The sequence below is a fragment of the Sinohyriopsis cumingii genome, chromosome 14, assembly GCF_028554795.1.
Source record: "Sinohyriopsis cumingii isolate HCF-2022 chromosome 14, ASM2855479v2, whole genome shotgun sequence".
NCBI classification, from domain to species: domain Eukaryota; kingdom Metazoa; phylum Mollusca; class Bivalvia; order Unionida; family Unionidae; genus Sinohyriopsis; species Sinohyriopsis cumingii.
Genome location: NC_142974.1, coordinates 111482735 through 111503254, shown reverse-complemented (window position 1 = coordinate 111503254; position 20520 = coordinate 111482735). Strand labels below are relative to the sequence as shown.

The 20520-nt window shown below is 35.1% G+C and overlaps 1 protein-coding gene across 1 annotated transcript in view; it reads left to right on the top strand.

The window, feature by feature from the left end:
• LOC149784604 (protein unc-45 homolog B-like) overlaps positions 1-20520 on the top strand; it is a 68775-nt gene that overhangs the window by 16100 nt on the left and 32155 nt on the right. Inside the window, exons 7-11 of the mRNA XM_089932657.1 lie at positions 4979-5146; positions 6014-6182; positions 10959-11028; positions 15934-16026; positions 18617-18751. Of these exons, the coding sequence (XP_089788783.1) occupies positions 4979-5146; positions 6014-6182; positions 10959-11028; positions 15934-16026; positions 18617-18751 (635 nt within the window). The remainder of the gene's footprint in view (positions 1-4978; positions 5147-6013; positions 6183-10958; positions 11029-15933; positions 16027-18616; positions 18752-20520) is intronic.

The following is a 20520-nucleotide window of genomic DNA, read 5'->3' as shown; positions in this document are numbered from 1 at the left end:
GTCCAACAGTGAAACGTAGCACAGAGAACAAATTTTGTGTTTGATTCTGGATCGAATGTACCCCTCACAGGGCCACATTTTATTTTAATATATATCCAGAACCAGTATTTTATTCATAACGTGTGTTAAGTAATCCGATTTCTGTTTCCCAATGTCAGATTTGTATTACTGAAAGAAGTGTTGACTAAAGTACATGTACCATTATGGTTAATATATCATTTACACCTCACGAGAAGCCACATTTATTTCATAAAGCCGAGAAAGACTCAAATTATAATCCATACAATAGGGTAAGTACCTGTAATCCAGTTAGCCTTACTGCTGTGTTATCGTGAGATGTCCGATTTAGTCACTCTGATAATTGTTAAGATTACAGTTAATGAACAGTAGTAACAGCTGAGAAGTGGCAGTATTGATGTACAATACAAGTTACCAGGAAAACAGTTTGATAGCCTTTATGGCTTCCCTTGGTAAGATGTTGACCTTGTTCACTTTGATAATTAGTGGCTATTACTACTGACAATATTTGTCAAGATTACTTATTCAAATCTGCGTGATGTTAATGGTACATATTGAAGCCGTTATGGCTTCTCTCACTTAGTGTAAAGAAATGTGTAAAAACAATAGGGTACCAGACTACAAGTAACGAATCACATGACAAGATCACTTCCTTTAAAAACACATGGTAATTTGTTTAAATGCATACAAAATTGGTTTATCAGTCTTGTAGTTGGCAACATTGGAATAACTTACTGCAAAAAAAATCAACATGTCATCAAGGAAAAGAAAAATTCTCAGTTTAGAAGAGAAAGTGAATTTAATTCAACTGACTGAAAAGGGGTGGGGGCTTCAAGGATCCTTGCAGAAAACTGTGATGTCAGAAAGACTCAGATAAACAATACCATGAAAGATAAGGAAACAATTCTGCAGAAGTGGGAAGGTGGAATGGACGGAGAAAGGAAGATTGTTAGAGCCAGGAGATGTTTGTATCCTGATTTGAATGACAAGGTTTTTGAATGGTTTTGCACTGAGTGTGCTAAGAAAATTCCACTCACCGGTTGAATGATCCAAGAAAAAGCAACAATTTTATCAGTTGAAATGGGATCTGATGACTTTACTGCAAGTAAAGGATGGTTGCACAGATTTCAAGTCCGACACAATATTAAGTGTTCTGTCTTTAGTGGAGAATTAGCTGATGTTAATAATGAAGTTGTTGAAGATTGGAACAAAATACTAAATGATATGTGCAGGGGATATGACAGCAAGGATATTTTTAATTGTGACTAGACTGGTTTGTTTTTTAGACTGTTACCAACAGAGTGACAGATGATGTGATCTGTAACATTATTATACAGACAGTTTTAAAACTATATCGATGGTTATTCATAACATTTTTTTGAAAATGATGAAACAGTTTGTTTCACATTGATTTCACAACTTGCATGTGATTTTTAAATGAAAATATTAAATGTTTTAGAATTAAATGTAGGCGTGACTTTCTTCATATGTATTTACTATTCGCATTTGTCATCCCCCTCTAGAAAGACCACCCTCATTATATGGCCACTTCCATGCTGCAATAGGGGTGGCCTTATAAGAGGGAGGCTACTGTAATGAAATAAAATAAATATAAAACCCTCTAACAAACAATGCAAATTAAATATACATAACACAATACAACCACAGTTTTGGGATTAGGCAGTAGTTAAGAATGGGAGACATTGCATTCTTTCAAACTCTAGGCAGTAGTTAAGAATGGGAGACATTGCATTCTCTCAGACTCTAGGCAGTAGTTAATTGGGAGACATTGCATTCTTTCAAACTCTAGGCAGTAGTTAAGAATGGGAGACATTGCATTCTTTCAAACTCTAGGCAGTAGTTAAGAATGGGAGACATTGCATTCTCTCAAACTCTAGGCAGTAGTTAAGAATGGGAGACATTGCATTCTTTCAAACTCTAGGCAGTAGTTAAGAATGGGAGACATTGCATTTTCTCAAACTCTAGGCAGTAGTTAAGTGGGAGACATTGCATTCTTTCAAACTCTAGGCAGTAGTTAAGAATGGGAGACATTGCATTCTTTCAAACTCTAGGCAGTAGTTAAGAATGGGAGACATTGCATTCTCTCAAACTCTAGGCAGTAGTTAAGAATGGGAGACATTGCATTATCTCAAACTCTAGGCAGTAGTTAAGAATGGGAGACATTGCATTATCTCAAACTCTAGGCATGTAAAGTGATGTTATTTAGTGCTTGTGCAATTGTAATCACCCTTATTCTCTTCTTTTGTCTACCTCATATTAGCTATATCTATACCATATTTCAAAATCTGCAACTTTCCATTTCTATAATGAGTTTTCTGGCTATTTCTTTTGGTTATGAAGGGTGAAATGGTGTCTTTGGAAATCACAATTGTGAGATAAGATCCAATATTTCATTCTTTAAGCTTCCACATTTTTATTCCAAATATAATGGCAGCTCCTTCTGTATTCAGAACTTTGTTTACCATTTTCTTGCCATATATAATGGCAACTCCTCCTGTATTCAGGAATTAGTATACCATTTTCAGAACAGAGCCTGCAGTCTATGGATTTGTTGTTGTTGTTGTTGTTGTTGTTGTAGAGTATAACACCATTTTTCAGCACACGATATGCTATACATGGCGGCCAGTATTAATGGTGGAGGAAGAATCTGGGAAAACCCCGGAAAAAACCACCGACTCACGAGAAGCTACTGGCAAGCTTTCTCACATACCCACATAGGCTGAATCCGAGACTCGAACCCACGCAGACAGAGGTGAGATGGCAATGATCCGTAACGGAGAGTGCTTTAGACCACTCGGCCACTCGGGGCCCCCCATGGATTTGCAAATTTGCATGAGTAAAAGGGTCAGATTGAGAAATTCTGATTTCTTCCACATACTGTATTCCCAGAAGATTTGCAAAGAAAATATTCTGGAACATTTGAAAAACAGTAGTCGAGGTTTTGTTCTTTTCTTGTGTCTTTTTCTACATTCATGTGATTAATTTTGTAGGTCATTTACATGAGGTTTTTGGAAATGTTCTGGTTGGGAATTTTTTGTACTCAGCTCTAGGCATTGGAAATAAGGCCTCAACTCAGGCCCTGAAATAAGCTTGCTATCGCTTAGAAAAAAGGATGTGATAGGGATAAGTGGAGGGCATGTATAATTCAGAAACATCATTCCTCTACATTGGATTGACTCATCACCTTTTGAACATTTTTAGGCCCACACTATTCTACTATTCTTTATTTCCTTTGTTTTACCTACATTTTGTAAAGAAATCATTGCCATCTCTGTACTTTACTGAACTGTTCTCACACCTTTTATAACAGAATCACCAAACTTTAGCATGGTTTATAGGTGTATTAAGTATTGAATTTGTATCATATTGTGTGACAGGACTAGTGAGGATATAGTTTTGAAATCAATTGAAAAATATCGAGTGAATTGGGGCCCAGGATGGTTGAGTGGTAAAAAATGCTTGCCTCTGCCAGTCATTGTCATTTCATCTCAGTCCACGTTCAGTTTGAGTCACAGGCTTGACCAGTATCGGTATGTGAGAAGGCTGCCAGTAGTTGTCTGTGGATTGGTGGTTTTTACCAGCATTTTCCAGGGTTCTTCCTGCACCACCTATACTGGGCACCATATATAACCTATCTTGTGCTGATTAATGTTTTTAACAACAAGAACAACAATTGAGAGAATTTTATGGTGAATTATTTAGATTTGCAGCAGAACTAGTTTCATATTTTAAGCCATTTCAGTTGGGACATGATTCCACTTGTACTTTACCATTTCATGTGGTCCATGTCACCACACCATGTCTACCATTTCATTGAAGTGTGCATTTAACTGTGTGATATGACATTATTTAACATGTACTCTTCTGGAAAGAAGGAAATAAAGGCAGAAGGTATGCAAACACTATGTCAAGCAGTGATAGAATGAGTTTAAAAAAACCCAACTAAATCTGGTAAAAATTGAATGTCCAGTGATGCAAATTGCTGTCATTACTGAAAAGAAAACTGTTGGCAGTGATGTGCTTGCAGAATTAGTTGAAAATATAGACAACTTTGAAATATTTACATTATAGGCAGTGGGGATCATTATATTTACTTCAACTGGCTACTAGTGATCTTGATTTCAAAACTGAAATTTACTTTGCTGATGATCTAAATGTGGGACAGTACAGAAGTGGCAAGTAATGGCAGTGATGTGATTGTTGATTTTGATGAAATAGACAATTCAGGTGTGGTGGATTTTAGGCAGGGGGCATTGTTATTTTAACAACATCAAAATGAACTGAGTGGATGATAACTTGTTAATTGGTATTTTTGACAATGATGCAGACTTTTATAGTTTTCAGGCTGACTGGAGTTATGAGAACTACATATAAAATACCAATATTGGATGTGTGCATAGTATGAAATTTTAAAACATTCCTTGATCTGTTATGGTTGATTTCCAATTCTCATTCAAGTAAATTTAATAAAATTATAACAGCTTTTGACATTCTTGATGGATTTTTTATAATTTTGTCTTTAATGGTGCAGAATTCCACACATTTCATACACTTACACATATGACATAAAAATATTGTAGATAGAATAATTTCGTTTAAGGTGAATTATAAAAAAATGTAGAGCATGTTTTTTAGCTTACTTAACTTTTCTTGCAACTGAATTATTATATCTGAAAACTTGCAGTGAAAGAATATATGACTTAAAACCAAATTTTATTCCTTTTAAAATATTTTATAAGATAGAAACATTGTTTGAAAAACTTTTCATGCAAAGCAAGATCAACCAATGTCACTGCATTCTCTCTTGTTGATTTTCAAGTTCTATGCAGCTGCCTTTCTGATTGGGCTTATTATGAAAAAGGCATTCCCTGCTGTTTTTTCCATTGTTGTATTTTTAATTTCTTTTAAAATTAGTATGTATTTGTATTAATATTTTTAGCTGAGGCTGCTGAACATCTAATAGATGAGGTGTTCCATGTGCTGATTGTCATGTTGGAGAGTAACAAGGTTTCAGGATATGGGCGTGACTCGGCCATGGAGCTCATCATTAAAAATGTCACCCGTAAAGATGGACTACACTGGACCAGAAAATTCCTTGACACTCAGGGTATCCTAATTATGTGAAAACAATTTTTGCTAATGTTTATCTACAAATAATAACAAGGCAATTAAAATTTTAAAAATTCTTTAAATGCCACCAGAAAGAAACAACACCTGCAACAGACGTATTTGTTTTTTTACATTCAGAATGTAATACTACAACCTTGTCATTTGAAATAAGGCCATTTAGACCTTTCAGTTCAGGCAGCTTTGGTATTTTGGGAGATTATGCTTGTGGGCTTATATTCATAATGTTAAATAAGCTATATCTGAAAAATTCTGTCCCAAATTTGCCGTCGTTCTTTCATGACTTGCCCATGATTGATGAAAAGCTCATCTGTCACTTTTGAAAAATTGTGTCTGAGGTTTTTAATGAGAAATCCTTTCCAATGATAAAGCCACAACTCATGTTTTAAATAAAGAACAAGGCAGTCATATTTGTGATTATCGTCAGAGGAAAATTTAATATTGCCATGAAATATGTCTTTTATATTTGTTGAATATACAGACAACTATTGCAATTTTGTGATCTGTTAGGTCTCGAGTGTGTGATAAAAGGCAGGAATTTTGTTAATGCTATGTACTTTTTCAGGCAATAATTAGGTAAAGGAAATTAAAAAACAAAATAAGGCAGTTTCTTAAGGCTTTGAAGAAGATTTTTTGGCTCATATAAATATTTAGTCTTTTTCATTTGTGTGAATTTAGCAAAATTTAGCGTAACAAAAATGTAAAATTATATCACATTGTACTCCAACAATGTACACAACTTTGATAATATTAATATCAATACAACTTCATCTTAATTAGTATGGTTGCGAGACAAATTTAAATATATAAATTGACATTATACCATATGTAATGAATTTGTTTTCAGGTATTGAGGCTTTACTCCTGATTGCTGGGGCTGTAAAACAACATCAAACACTGCAGATTACAGACCTATCTAAAATGCATGCCTCTGTTGCCTTGAGCAAGATCTGGGATGATACAATCAGTGATAAGGAGAGAGACATCTTCAAGGAGAAATGCAGTGCATTTTTTAAGTGAGTACATTATATATATAGATTTCAGTTGAAGCCAGGCCTGCTATAGCAACCACCCATGTTGAAAGACCATGTTACAAATGCCGTTTCTACAGGAATCAATACATATTTAACTATGCACAACTAACCTTTCGTTAGTTATCCTTATGAATACCCCAAAACATAGCACAGAAAATGATTCCTAAAATATGTATGGTTGTGCTCAAACCACTGCTGTACAGTTGTTGATTCTTACATTGGCTGATTTGCCTTTTTGTTTGCAATGAAAATATGACAAATTTAGAGTCATTGTAGTCTCTTGAGAGACTCCTGTGAAGAGCTCACTTTTAATAAGAAGCCACTTTGCCAAATACCAGTATCTTTTTGTACTGTTTTATTCCCCATCAAGAGAGACCTCCCTTTTAGAAGACACAGAAGGCATGGCCTTGTAAGATGGTGCCCTCTTTATATATCCATTGTATTTGACTTCTGTCATGTAATTACTGATGTTTCCATCTAGAATATACTATGTCAAAACAGCAGTTAATATCAGTAATTACTGATGTTTCCAAATGAGAATATACCTACATTAAAACAGCAGCTAGTTAACAACAATGTAGTATGCCTTAGCTCTTAGAACTGTGGCGCATCAATATTATTGTATAAGGTGAAACCACTTCACACTAATCAGAAAAAAGGTGCTGCCTGATAGGATGTGGAGGTGTTCCCTCCCATCTGCTGGGGTTCTCTTGTCACCACCCCCCCCCCCAGTACCTGACCAGTTTTGTTATCTTTTTTTTGTAACTCGTCTGAGGGAATTGGTCCTGTTGATTCATATTTCAACTGACCGTTGTGTTTTGTTGATGTATAGTTTTTACACTCCTAACCACCTGTGTTGCCGGTGCAGTCATTGTTTTGGGTCACGTGATGTTTATCATATCCACTTTTTAGGGAAGTTATTATCAGGGCAAATTGGTGCAGCGGTTGTACTGTTTTTATGACTGCTTTAATGTGTAATGTATCTGGGTTGCAGTTAGGATTGACTTAAGAAGCATACAGACAAAATGGAAATTTTTGCATAAAAGTAGGGATAAAAGATGGAATGGCTTGAAAGCTTTTTTAAACAGTTATTTTATATTTACATGTATTGTGTGAAAAAATACAGTTAAGTTCTGATTGCCAAATTTAGGACTGCCTTGGTATTTTATAAGTCCACTGTTTTTGTTTGTTTTTTTTGCCAGGAAATTTATCATATTTGTAAAATACTAATCCTGGTTGAATCATGATATTTTCCAAAGGATTGATGAGTGGATGAATTGTATCATTGTCAGTTGGATCCTAGAATTGGGTATCGTATCATTTTCCTAAGCTGTTTGGGTGTGACACAGACCCAAACTGGGTGGAATTTTCTTGAATGGTATTAAGATCCAGTTTATTGTAGGACTCACTACTAGACAGTGTAGGATATAAATGGAATAGATTCCAAATCCATATCCCTAACAGTTTGATTCTGGGGTCCAACCAAGAGAAGTGGTATCGATGGAAGCGTGATATTTTTTCATGATTTTTATACTTATTCCTTTCTTTTATATGCTTGGCATGAATTTTTTTAATCTATATATTTCAATTTTTATTCGACACCTGAGAGATTGGTGATGTGTATACATTGCTTCACACATGACACACTGAGGCTTCATTTTTTCATTGTAGTATATGATGTAATCATTCCAATACTAGGCTTTAATTGACTTTATTTCCTCACAACAGTTCGTTTACTTCCAGCAAAAGATATTAGGCCCTGAACACCCAAGTTCTCATTGGAGGAGCATGGTAGACTATGCTTGGTCATAATAGACAGATGTTGATCGCTATATTTTGTAGAGTATGTAATTGGTATATCTCATAACATTCTCTATTTTTACAATTAATGTTGTTACTAGAATGTTCAGGATCAGATTGGATAATTTATATTATCTTATTCTGAACATAATTTATGTTGTGTTCATGTTGGTTAAAGTGTATCAGCACCAAGGTCTCCTGAGGAATTCTTTTATTCTCACTTGGGGGCCCTGAGTGGCCGAGTGGTCAAAAGCGCTCACCATTACGGATCACTGCCATCTCTCCTCTGTCTGTGTGGGTTCGAGTCCAAGGCTCGGCTAGTGTGGGTACGTGGGAAAGCCTGCCAGTAGCTTATCATGGGTCGGTGGTTCTTCCCTCAGTTTTCCAGGGTTCTTCCTCCACCAGTTATACTGGCCGCCATGTATAGCCTATCTTGTGCTGGAAAATGGCATTAAATCCTAGAACAACAACAACAACAAAATTATTCTCACTTAAATTCCCTTTTAGTCTCACTTATATGCTGTTTACCACAAAGCTGGAAGGTGGATAAGTAAATAATGAATCCATTTTCATTGAAAAGTTGCAATTAATGGTCTTGTAATCCACTGTTTTATTTGCGAAAATTTTACGAGTGAAGGTCTAAGTTCACAAGTTTTCACTGGTAAAATGTTCAATAAGAAAATACTGGATTGTAACAAAAAAATCTCTGTAGTCTTTGCACAGAATTGGATAGTAGGTGAAGTACCTATTACTAAAAGTTCTTATTTTCAGTTCTAATTTTGATGGAGTTAGTGCCCTTTTCCATCAGTTTTAAATGTCCACTAAAGATCTTAGTAATTAGTATAACTCAAGAACCATCAAAAATATTCATAGACAATATCGGGTCTGTACATCATCTTTAGACTAGATATTCCTTGTATGGGTTTTTCTCATAAGCTTCAGGGGCCCCGAGTGGCTGAGTGGTCTAAAGTGCTGTCTTGGATTCGGCTAATGTGGGTATGTGAGAAAGCTTCCCAGTAGCTTCTTGTGGGTCGGTGGTTCTTTCCAGAATTTTCCCAGGTTCTTCCTCCACCATTAATACTGGCCACCATGTATAGCCTATTGTGTGCTGAAAAATGGCGTTAAACCCTACAACAGCAACTCATCAGCTCCAAAAAAACATTTGGATAGAGTTATGGCTTTCTGGCAGCCAACTTTATGTCTTAACATGGTGTTTTGTTTATAACTGGCATAGCTCGAGAACCATTTAAAATATTCTGATGCAGTTAGTAAGAAAATTGTCTCTGAGACCTACCTGTATCTCTTATGTGTATGGTCTTATCATAATTAACTTCATATCTTCACATAGGATGTTTTTGTGGTGAGCATTACTTAAGAAACATTCAACATACTCAGTTGCAATGAGGTGTGAACATTGGCTTAGATTTTGATGTGCTATTGATGTTATTTTTCTGGTCACTGACACCTCTTAGAGTTATGACCATTGGCAGTGGACTTCATATCTTTCTATGGGATGTTACTTGTGAGTGGTAGAAATCAAGAACTGTTCAACATATTCTGATGCAGCTTAGTATCAACACAGCATGATGGACTTTCATATGGTCTTTGATTGGTATAATTAGTTCCAGTTTGGATAGATTTATGCCCCATGTCCAGCAAGTTTTTGTTTTCAAAAGGGAAACTTGGAACATTGCTTGCAGTCAGCATAGATTTAGAACCATTCAACATATTTGGATGTATTTGGTGAGATCATTGCCTCATAAATTTAGATGTGTAAATATAGATGTGGCTTTTATTGCTTTTGTCTTGTCTTCAACATTTGTACAGAGTTATAGCTCTAGTTGGTCAACAAATGGAAACTTAGAAAATTGCTTGCAGACAGCACCATTCAGAATATTCTGATGTAATTTTATATGAAGATTAATAGACCTAGATGTGGCTGTTATGAATCTTTTCTCATCAACTCAGTTTGGACAGAGTTATGGCCCTTGTTAATTGCCTACATATCTTTTAGCCATTATGACATTTTGTACCATCATAGTTGACATCATTGCTGGTACTGGGCATCCAAACCAATGAGTCAGAAATTATGATTAAACATTATTTTATCCTCATTTAGATGGACAAATACTGTTGTATGTGCTGATGCATGAATGCAGAACCATCAAGGTGAATTCCAAGTGTTATACAAACTGACTATTTTGGGCCTTTGCACTGGTAGATAGTTGAAACTTTGCATGTTCATATGTTTTTTTCACACGGTCAACTGTTGTAATGTGCAAACTTTTGCAAATATCAGAGGCAAAGGCATAATCAGATATAAGTATTAGGTTAAATAATGGTTGACCAGTTTGGTACCAGTTTTAATCACATTTATTGATATGAATAATCTTAAATTTCTTAACTTTGATGTATATTGCAGAGAAGTAAATTTGCTTCTAAATATTGTAGTTTTATATATTTTCATGCAAAAATTTGCAATTAACAATGCCACAATACACAAGTGAAATGAAATAAATGATTTGAATTTTTTCTCTCCCCCATAAGTGATTTGTTTTACAAATTTGATTACTTTTTACAAGTATGTATTGAAATGTATTTTACATCTAGTATTAAAAAAATATGTAACAACTGGAGCTTCTTCCCCTGAGTGGAACACTTCTAAGTAAAGTTGCAACAGTGTTTTCCTCATTTTCCAGCATGGTGTATAAACTGTGCATTTACTTGGAAATTGTGTTTAGTCATAATACTTACAAGTTGCATCTGAAATGAAAAACTACGTGGAAATAAAAATGAAATGGGAAGTGCAGCTAAGTCCAATCTTGGCTTGGAAAATTCTAACTAATGGAGGACTTTCATAATTAAGATTTGCATCACTGACATGTTGATTTTTTTCATGTACATGCCATATCAAAGTTGATGTTTATATCTGATTTTATGAGTGTGTTTCCATTGCAGAGAACTATTTGGAGATGCCAACCTGGACTCCAAGGTTGAAGCTGTCAAGGCTATTTCTACTTTGCTGCAGGTAAATTAGGGATAATTTATTATTTATACAAGATCAGATGATTGGAAATTTACTTCTGTTCGCTATTAGTTTAGAAGATTTTACTTTATGAATCATAAAACATTTACTTCTAATTTGTCAGATGGCTAACTTTCATAACTTAGTAGTTTCTTTTAGCATGCTCATAACTTCCATAGAGTGAGTATTAATTTTTCACTTTGATGGTGGAAATATTACTGTTTTGTTTACAATGAAACAAAATACAATCCACATGACACAAAATGTAATACTCATGATGACAAAATGCAATACTCATGACATGAAATGCAATACTCATGACGCAAAATGTAATTCTCATAATGAAAAATGCAACACTCATGATGAAATGTAATACTCATGATGACAAAAGATGCAGTACTCATGACAAAATATGTAATACTCATGCCATTATTATGATGCAGACATCCTTATCTGGTTGTTAGCTTTAACATATAGAAAATGAATATGTTCTTTTAAAAGAGCATTGTATTCCAAATGTGTAATGTCGGAGCACTTTGGTGCATAGAGTATTGTTCATGGATGTAAAGTATGTTAGATCTGCACTCTTGCACCTTGTAGGAGGCATCTAATGGAGGCAGAAGCCAAGTTGACTTAGTGTTATGTATGCCAGGCTTGCAACAGAAACAGAATTAATTCGAATTCTGCAATCAAATCAGCCTGGGTCAGTTATCTCTTTGCATCCTTGAGTAAGGTACCTTACTCCAGTTGCCTCAACAATAAATAACTTATAGTACATATACACATACATATGAACTATAAGTTGATCTCCCCATGCTGTTCAGGCGATAAAGAGTGAAATTCTCTTTGACTCTCATGAGAAGTCAAGTTTTGCAAGTCTGATTTTTCTGCAGGGGATGACTCATCATCAATGAGTAAGAGTTGCACTTTGGAAAATTAAATTAGCCAAACTCACTGAATAGATAGATAAGAAAAATAATGACAAAACCAGTGTAAAATATATACAGTGATATTATGGAGTGGACTTTGTCAGAAATAACTTGACAACCTATATTTTGTCCATCTTCAAGTCATCAAATCTATCCAAATCAATTCTTTATATGATAATTCTTTGAATTATATTATTGGTCACATACTGGGTTAAAATTAGTAGATCTGAATGAATCATTTGACTGCATCCCTTAACATGCTAATTCAGTATACTTTACAAACATCGAAAGTAAAGTCCAGACTTTCATGATTTGTAGTATCTTGTAAATATCATTGTCTAATGCCATCTGTTCAAGGCCCAAGATTTCATCCTCATTGTCTGTGTCACAAAGTAGAGTTCCGAAATCATCCACTGCCATATGGACACATTAAACATCATCCAGCTCCGATTTTACATCTTTACTGTCATCTGTGGGTGCTTATGATGATTCTGAGCTTTGGCTGTTTAAGTGACATTGTGATTATACAGTCAGAACTCTGTTAAAGGATATGCCACATCTGAATAGGTGTAACTTGGATATCACACATCTGAACAGGTGTAAATTGGTTGTCTTGATCACTGAGAGTTCAAATTGAAAATTGGTGGCTCCATAAAATTAATATCATTTGGGAAAACAAAGTAGGTACTGCCTTTACAAGTAGTGGGATTAAGGTCAGCTGTGCAAAGGTAGTGGGGGCCCCGAGTGGCCGAGTGGTCTAAAGCGCTTTCCATTACAGATCACTGCCATCTCACCTCTGTCTGCGTGGGTTCGAGTCTCGAATTCGGCCAATGTGGGTATGTGAGAAAGCTTGCCAGTAGCTTATCATGGGTTGGTGGTTCTTTCCAGGGTTTTCGCTGGTTCTTCCTCCACCATTAATACTGGCCGCCATATATAGCCTGGCGTGTGCTGAAAAATGGCGTTAAACCCTACAACAACAACAACAACAACACAAAAAAAAGCAAAGATAGTTGTGGGACATTGGTTGGATCAGAACAGATATCCATTTTATGGCTCATTCAAAGGACAGTTGGGGAAGCAAAGTGGATGGTGCCTTTAAAAGCAAAGGGCTTTCCAGCCCACATTTTGCAGTTAGCTCAGGAAATATCAGTTGGGAATTAGATCTGGCTTATGGAAAAGGAAAATATAAATCAAATGAAAACATTTATTACATTAACAGTGTGTTTACAGCAGAACACAAAATTTACTACAAATACAGGTTGTTCAGACATACCAATATACTTACTAGCAAATACCCATGGTAAAAAAATATTGACAAACACTCATCTTCCTGTGGGTAATTTTAAATTTAATATTTTAAGACAATTAAGATCAATAAGTGTAGATATGATTATTATGAAATGAATATTGTAATGTACCACATATTCATTTTGTGGTGCTAATAGTGGCATGAAAACTTACAAATATTTGAACTGACAGTAATTTGTACATACTGCACACATACAGTGTTTCCAATATTACCCCTAGATTTATAAAAAATTTGGTATGTCATCCTTGTAAGACACTGCCTAGAGTGTATGAAGTGAGCAAATATGGTAGTTGTATGTCTGTGCCATACAATAAATAATAATAATAATAATAATGAGGACATTGTATAGCGCCAAATCTTTAGAAGCTCTAAGCGCTTTACAACATTAGACAACACCTATAAGATAAAAAACATATAATAATATTATTACAAAAACAAACACCATGAAATTAGAAAATACATTAAATAATAAAAAACATGCTGGGAATATTTCAGGTAGATCTTTAAGTTTGTTCTTGCAGTCAAAATAAGTGAGTTTTGAGAGCCCTCTTGAATGTGATCACTGTGTCTTTGTGTAAGTCCAGTGGGCAATTCATTCCACGTTGCTGGGCCCTGGTATGCAAAAGAATGCTGTCCATATGACTTTGTTTTCATAGTGGGAATAATGAGTATACGATTATCAGAAGAGGAGCGTACGTGTCTTGATGGTGTGTACACATGGGTGAGATTGGATAGGTATGTTGGACTAGAGTCTGACAGTGAAACGTAGCACAGAGAACAAATTTTGTGTTTGATTCTGGATCGAATGGATAGCCAGTGTAGGGTACAGAGCAGCGGGGAGGTGTGCTCTGATCGTGGTACTCTAAGTATGATCCGAGCAGCTGTGTTTTGAACTTTTTGAAGTTTCTGGAGTAGATACTGAGATGAACCAGACATAATTGAGTTACAGTAGTCTAGTCTTGAAAGTACTAATGAACACACAAGTGTTTTAGTGGCATCAACTGAAAGATATTTGCGAATCGAGCTGATGCGTCTCAGCTCAAGATATGCAGCCTTGCATATGTTCATGACATGTTTGTGCAATGTGAGAGTACTGTCCAGAGTAACACCTAGGTTTCATACTGATTGTGTGAATTTAATGTTGGTGTTGCTGATATTTATTGTTTGAGGTAAAGAATGCGAAATTTATTGTTTGAGGTAAAGGATGCGAATGAGAAAGTCTTTATGTTGCGATCAGAATGGCCTCAGTTTTATCATCATTCGTCTGTAGCTTGTTACATGTCATCCATGATTTCACATCAGAAATGCACCTCTCTACACCTTGGATGGTAGCATCAACTTCAGTTGGTTGGCTAGATTTGTATATTTGGGTGTCATCAGCGTACAGTTGGTGAGAAACTGGATGATGATCTATGACACTTGGGAGTGGCCGAGTGTACAGAATGAACAGAACAGGTCCAAGAACAGACCCCTGTGGAACACCACAACATGGTCAACTGGGCTGGAGTGTATTCCATTTGCAGATACAATTTGTGTCCTGTTGACCAAGTAGGACTTGAACCACAGTAAGGCTGTATCATGAATGCCAAATACATGCTGAAGACGGTGAAGTAATATATCATGGTATATTGTGTCAGATGCTGCAGACAAATCAAGGAGGGTGAGGACTGTAATCTTTCCACTATCCAACGCAGAGAGAATGTCATTAACTACTTTTAGAAGAGTAGTTTCAGTACTGTGGTAAGGGCGATATGCAGATTGTACATTGCTAAAAAGACTGTTTGAATTTAGATGAGATACAAGCTGGGATAGAACAACCTTCTCTAAGATTTTTGATATGAATGGGAGATTAGAAACTGGGCGGTAGTTCTTTAAATCGTTATGGTCTAGTGTTGGTTTCTTCAGCAGAGGCTTTACAATGGCAGTTTTGAAAAACAATGGGAATTCCCCGGATGAGAGAGAGGTATTAATAACATCAGTTAGTGAAGGCAATACTGAATCTAAGCACTCAAGCAGCAGTTGATGTTGGAATTGGATCAAGTTCACATGACTACGATTCACTCTTCATCAGGATTGTACGTACGAAATCCATAGAGACAGGTTCAAATGCTGCTAATGGTTACCGCTCAAATTCTGTATCCCAACTGTATGGTGACGACAAGTCAATTGAAATTGTGGTGTCAAGCTTATCTCAAATGGTTTGTACTTTGTCACAGAAGAAATTTGCTAACATGTCCAGAAGGTCGACTGGAGAGAAGGTAGTTGGAAGTGGTGTTGATTTGTTCCTTGACATTAGCTTGTTAGTAATTTTGAAGAGCTCTTTGCAGCTGGAACTTTCCATGATTTTAGTAGTGTAGTGGGCAGATTTCGCTGCATGGACTATATTTGTGACACACACACAGACAAACACACACACACACACACACAGATTAGTATAACTTTGAAACAAAAGGTGATGCAAGCTCAAATTTCTAGGTTGATCTTAGATTGTGATGGATTGTTCGAAGTCACAGACATGAGAATGCCTTACATGCCATTAAGATCTGATGACGAACAGAGTGCTTGACGTTTAAGTTATCAAAGTTTTACTGTATTACAAGGACTTGATTCTTTCCAAGTATTTTTCAAGATATATTAGTAAATGTTTTGAGAATTTTCTTTCTGATGTAGGGTCCATTTGAGGTTGGAAACATGATACTTGGCTTTGAAGGAGTGACACAGCTAATGTTGGCCCTTGCAGATAGTGATGTATCCATTCACCAGGTAAGTTTCAGTGGATATCTACACTTGTTAGCATAGACAAGGAAATATAATTATATGTCATGAATAAAGTGGAAATGTGTCGTTGGAAGTTGCCAAATTCACCTATGTAGTTAATAACTATATGACTACAGTAATAAAAAAAAATTTCCAAATTTGAAGAGACTTATTACTAAATATATATTTATGTAGTGTGTCATTCATAGAAGGGTTTGGAATAATAAGAATAATAATAATGATGATAATAATAATGTGAGCTATGTACAGTGCCTAATCTTTAGAAGTTCTAAGCACTTCATAATATTAGATAACTTAGAAAAGCATATGCAATGAAAAGGTTACAAAAATAAACATCATGAAATTACAAAATAAAAACATACTGACAAAAATTGAGGAAGTAAACATTATTAAGTCTGTTAAGTCTGTTCTTGTAGTTGAAATAGGTGAATTTTAAGGGCATTCTTGAATGAGATCACAGTGACCTTATGTCTAAACCTAATATGCATTTCATTCCATGTGCCTTGATATGCAAAAGAATACTGTCCGTATGACTGTTTTAACAATGGGAATGGTGAGAATAGAATTGTTGGAAGAGGTCTGTAAGGTTCTTGATGAGTTGTACACATGGGTCAGATAGGATTATCGGACTGTAGCCTGTCAGTGAAATAATAGCATAATGAACAGATTTTGTGTTTAATTCTGGCTCAAGCAGGTAGCAAGTGAAGGCTACAGAGCAGGGGGGAGGTGTGTTCAGTTTTCATACTCTGAGGATGATCCAAGCAGCCATGTTTTGAACTTTTTGACGTTTATGTAATAGATACTAAGATGAACTAGACGGGTGTGAATTACAGTTGTCCAGGCTTGAAAGTACAAAGGAACACAGATTCTGAAGTGTTTTAATGGCATCAATTGAAAGACAATTTTGAATGGGACCGATGCATCCCAGCTCCAGATATAAAGCCTTACATATGTTCAGGTGCCCAATGTCTTGGTGTGAATATCCTGAAATTCTGAACCTCTTCACGCTGCCATAGACAGAAGTCACGATTTTCCTTAAAAATTAACCACCAGAAAAATTTGGTGGAAATTGAAGACATATTTGAATATATTTGATCCATTCAAATATTTTGTGCTAATTGTAATATATCAGTTTCTGGCATATAACTTGAGAATGGTTTTGATCCTTTCCATCTTTCTGGTCATTGCAATATAAGTCTAGACCAGTATCCAGCATAATCAGAACAGTTTGTTTTGGTCCTTCCCAGTCTTCTCAGGTAATGCATGTCATATGATCAGCTTCGTGCCACTATTTAGAACTCTTTGATTAGGTTGATTGTGTTTTCTTCATGACGTTATGTTTTGTTTGTTTTTTCCTAATTAGATATCTACAACATTTGTGTTTACCCATGAACTATAATCGGCAGTATTTCTATAAACTTTTCATATGTGCAAAGGTTCATTCATCAAAGCTGAAATGAGCCAATGGCGGTTTGGAGGACAGTAATACACAGAGCAGTATACTGTAAATAGTGTTATATAAATTTTCATGTATATGTTTTGTAATTTAAAAAAATGTTTTTAATTAGAATAATGTATTTTGAACCCTCTTGTCCTGAATTTCCCTAATTGGCAATGGGCATCTCTTCATGTTAGTGTAATGAGAATGTCCTGTCAAAAGTAACACTTAGATTTTGTAATGACTGTGTTAATTTAATGTTGGTATTGCTGGTACTTATTGTTTGAGGTAAAGAATGTCAATGAGAATAAATCCCACTGCCCACATTGTGAACCTGTTCTCATTATATCTGTGGTCAGAACATACCATCTTTTAAATTAGAGATTGTAATGATTGTGTGTTTAATCTTTAATTTTTAATAAGTTTATATGTTTCTGCATTCAGTGGCCTCGGGAAGTTTGTGGTCTGCATCTTTTATAGACAAATTTTAATGGTCATTGAAGTTCAGTTTGTGATCAGATCTTGTACAGTTTGCATGAGTCATGTGAAAACTATTTAAAATGTTGTATTACCTGAAACATATTTGTTGTTTTCTGATTTTTTTTATGGCACCTGCTCGCCACTTACATACATTTAGAGTGTTTGCTTTTTCGTTTGGATGGCGAGAGAGAGAAATGAATATGTCCCAAATATTGAAATATAATTTCCATATTGGGAAAATAAATTGGTTCTATGGGTGATATCACCCTAGTGGCAATTTTTCTACACCGCTAATTTCATTATTTTGATAGGAAATATATAATAATAAAATCTATCAATAAAATTTTTACAAAATGTGAAATAATAGCAGTGACGTATTCCACACACTGCATTGCCCAAATTTATGATCTAGTTGTATGGAAACAAAGCTGCATTTTCAACCTTAGGGTTAACAGTGAGAGGTAGCTGCAGTTTGATACGAAAGAGTAAAATAGAAGAAACCTGTCCTTAATACATAATTTTGTTCGAAGTGGGCAGAGTTATTGAATCAAGATTTGTATACATATGCTGAAATAAGAAATGTATTTAATATAAAAGCAAATCAGTCTCCCAACATAAAACTCTTGCACATTACTCCTCCTGTAAAATTGTTTTCAGCAAGTGGCTGTAGAGGCCATTGTCCACTCTGCCTCCAAGAAAGAGAGATGTACAGGCCTGTTGGCAGATGCTGTACCAATTCTGAAAAAACTGTTCCAAAGCGGGGATGACCATGTGAAAGTTCGTGCCTTGGTGGTAAGGATGTATCGTATTTGAGTGATAATATACATTGATTTTTTGGGGGTGATAAATACAGTCAAATTAGATAAATGTACTTACCTTGTTTTTGTTTTGGTGACCTGTTTGTAAGGGGTAATGTAGACTTGTACTGTCAACTTCTTTTTATATAAGTCTGTTTGATTATATTTATCTACCACATCTCTGTTTTGGTGTGCTCACTGTCAACTTTTGTTTATCACAATACATTTGTTTTATTATGATTCAGTGGATTAATCCCACTGGCAAATAAACAAATATTAGTTAAAGACCTTGTAATGTCAGTAAGTGTGCAAGTACAACAGAACTGGACAAGTGCATTATTGGTGCATTCTGGTTTTTTTTGGTGTAAAACCTGACAGTTGATGAAGACAACTGCTTTTCTGAGCTTTGGAAATGCACTTTAAGTAACACAAAGTACACTAAACTTGCCTGTCCATGAAATACAGAAACTAATTTCACAGTCAATTGTTTTCTCAAAGTGCATTAGCAAAATGTTAAAATATAAAACCCAAGAAATGTATTGGCTTGTTTTTTTTTTAAATAAAAGTTTAAAATAGCCATGGAAAACTCCATATAGTCTTCCATGAGATGAACATTAAAACGTCTTGGTATGTACTCTCAAATTTAGAGAAACCACCCATTATTAAAAATTTTTAAAATTTAAAAAAAGTTTTTTAAAATAATTATGGGATACACACATTTCTGTTTGTTTAACAAGGATTTCTAGCATGAAAATCAGGGGAAAACCTTAACACAAATTTAAGATTTGCATAGTTCATTTTTGGTTTTTGATAATATCATGTATGATAAAATTTCACATTAATTATAATGCTGTGTATGAAAGAAGCTACTGATGTCTATTTTGTTCTGCCTCATCTGACATGCCTTTATTGTGTATGAAATGTACCTACTTATGATTTGTATTAGTGTGGTCCGTCTCAAAATTACATTATTTGATGGTCCCCCTAGTTCCGAAAGTTAAGGATTTGTTATGTGTTTGTGTTTCCCCCTTTATACTGATGAATGTATGTGTTCATTTATTATAATTTCAGTTTTTATGAGAAGTCTAAATGTCTTAGATCATTGTAATAAAATTACTTAAATTTTAAAATTGCAATATAAGATGAAAGAAAAATACAGTAACACTTTTTGTATTAATATTTTTTTAGTAAAATTGAAACAACAAATGATGAAAAAGCAGCTTGACATGTTTTCATATACTGGCATTAGCAAACTCTTATTTTTACATTTGAACATTATGATCTTGACCTGTTTCATCTCTATTCAAACTGAAGAATTTATCAGTAACATCTCTTGAATAATTGTGTAAACTTTGTTCATATCTTTTAGCCTAATTTTGGTTGCCATTTTATTAAAGAGGGTGCAACGTACATGGTGCAAATAACTCACTGTTCACCTTTGTGTGTACTGGAGGTTGTTTTTTTGTGAAACTGCAGTCACAGAATTTTAATTGTAAGCACCTTATTAGAATTTTCCTTTCCTGCTGTCAAGTAATGGTTTTACAGAATGACATTGCCTTATATGCTTATAACTTGGGTCCTGCTGCCAAATCATGTGCCAGCAGATTGGGGTTTAAGGTCTGTTCTACTGATTACTCATTAATTGATGTCACTTGCATTTCCTTTGTAGCAAGCAATGGGGATATAAACAGAGCTACCAGAATTGATTGGAGCAAGTGTGTATAATTTTTATCACAATATTTATGTAGCATATACAAGCTATAA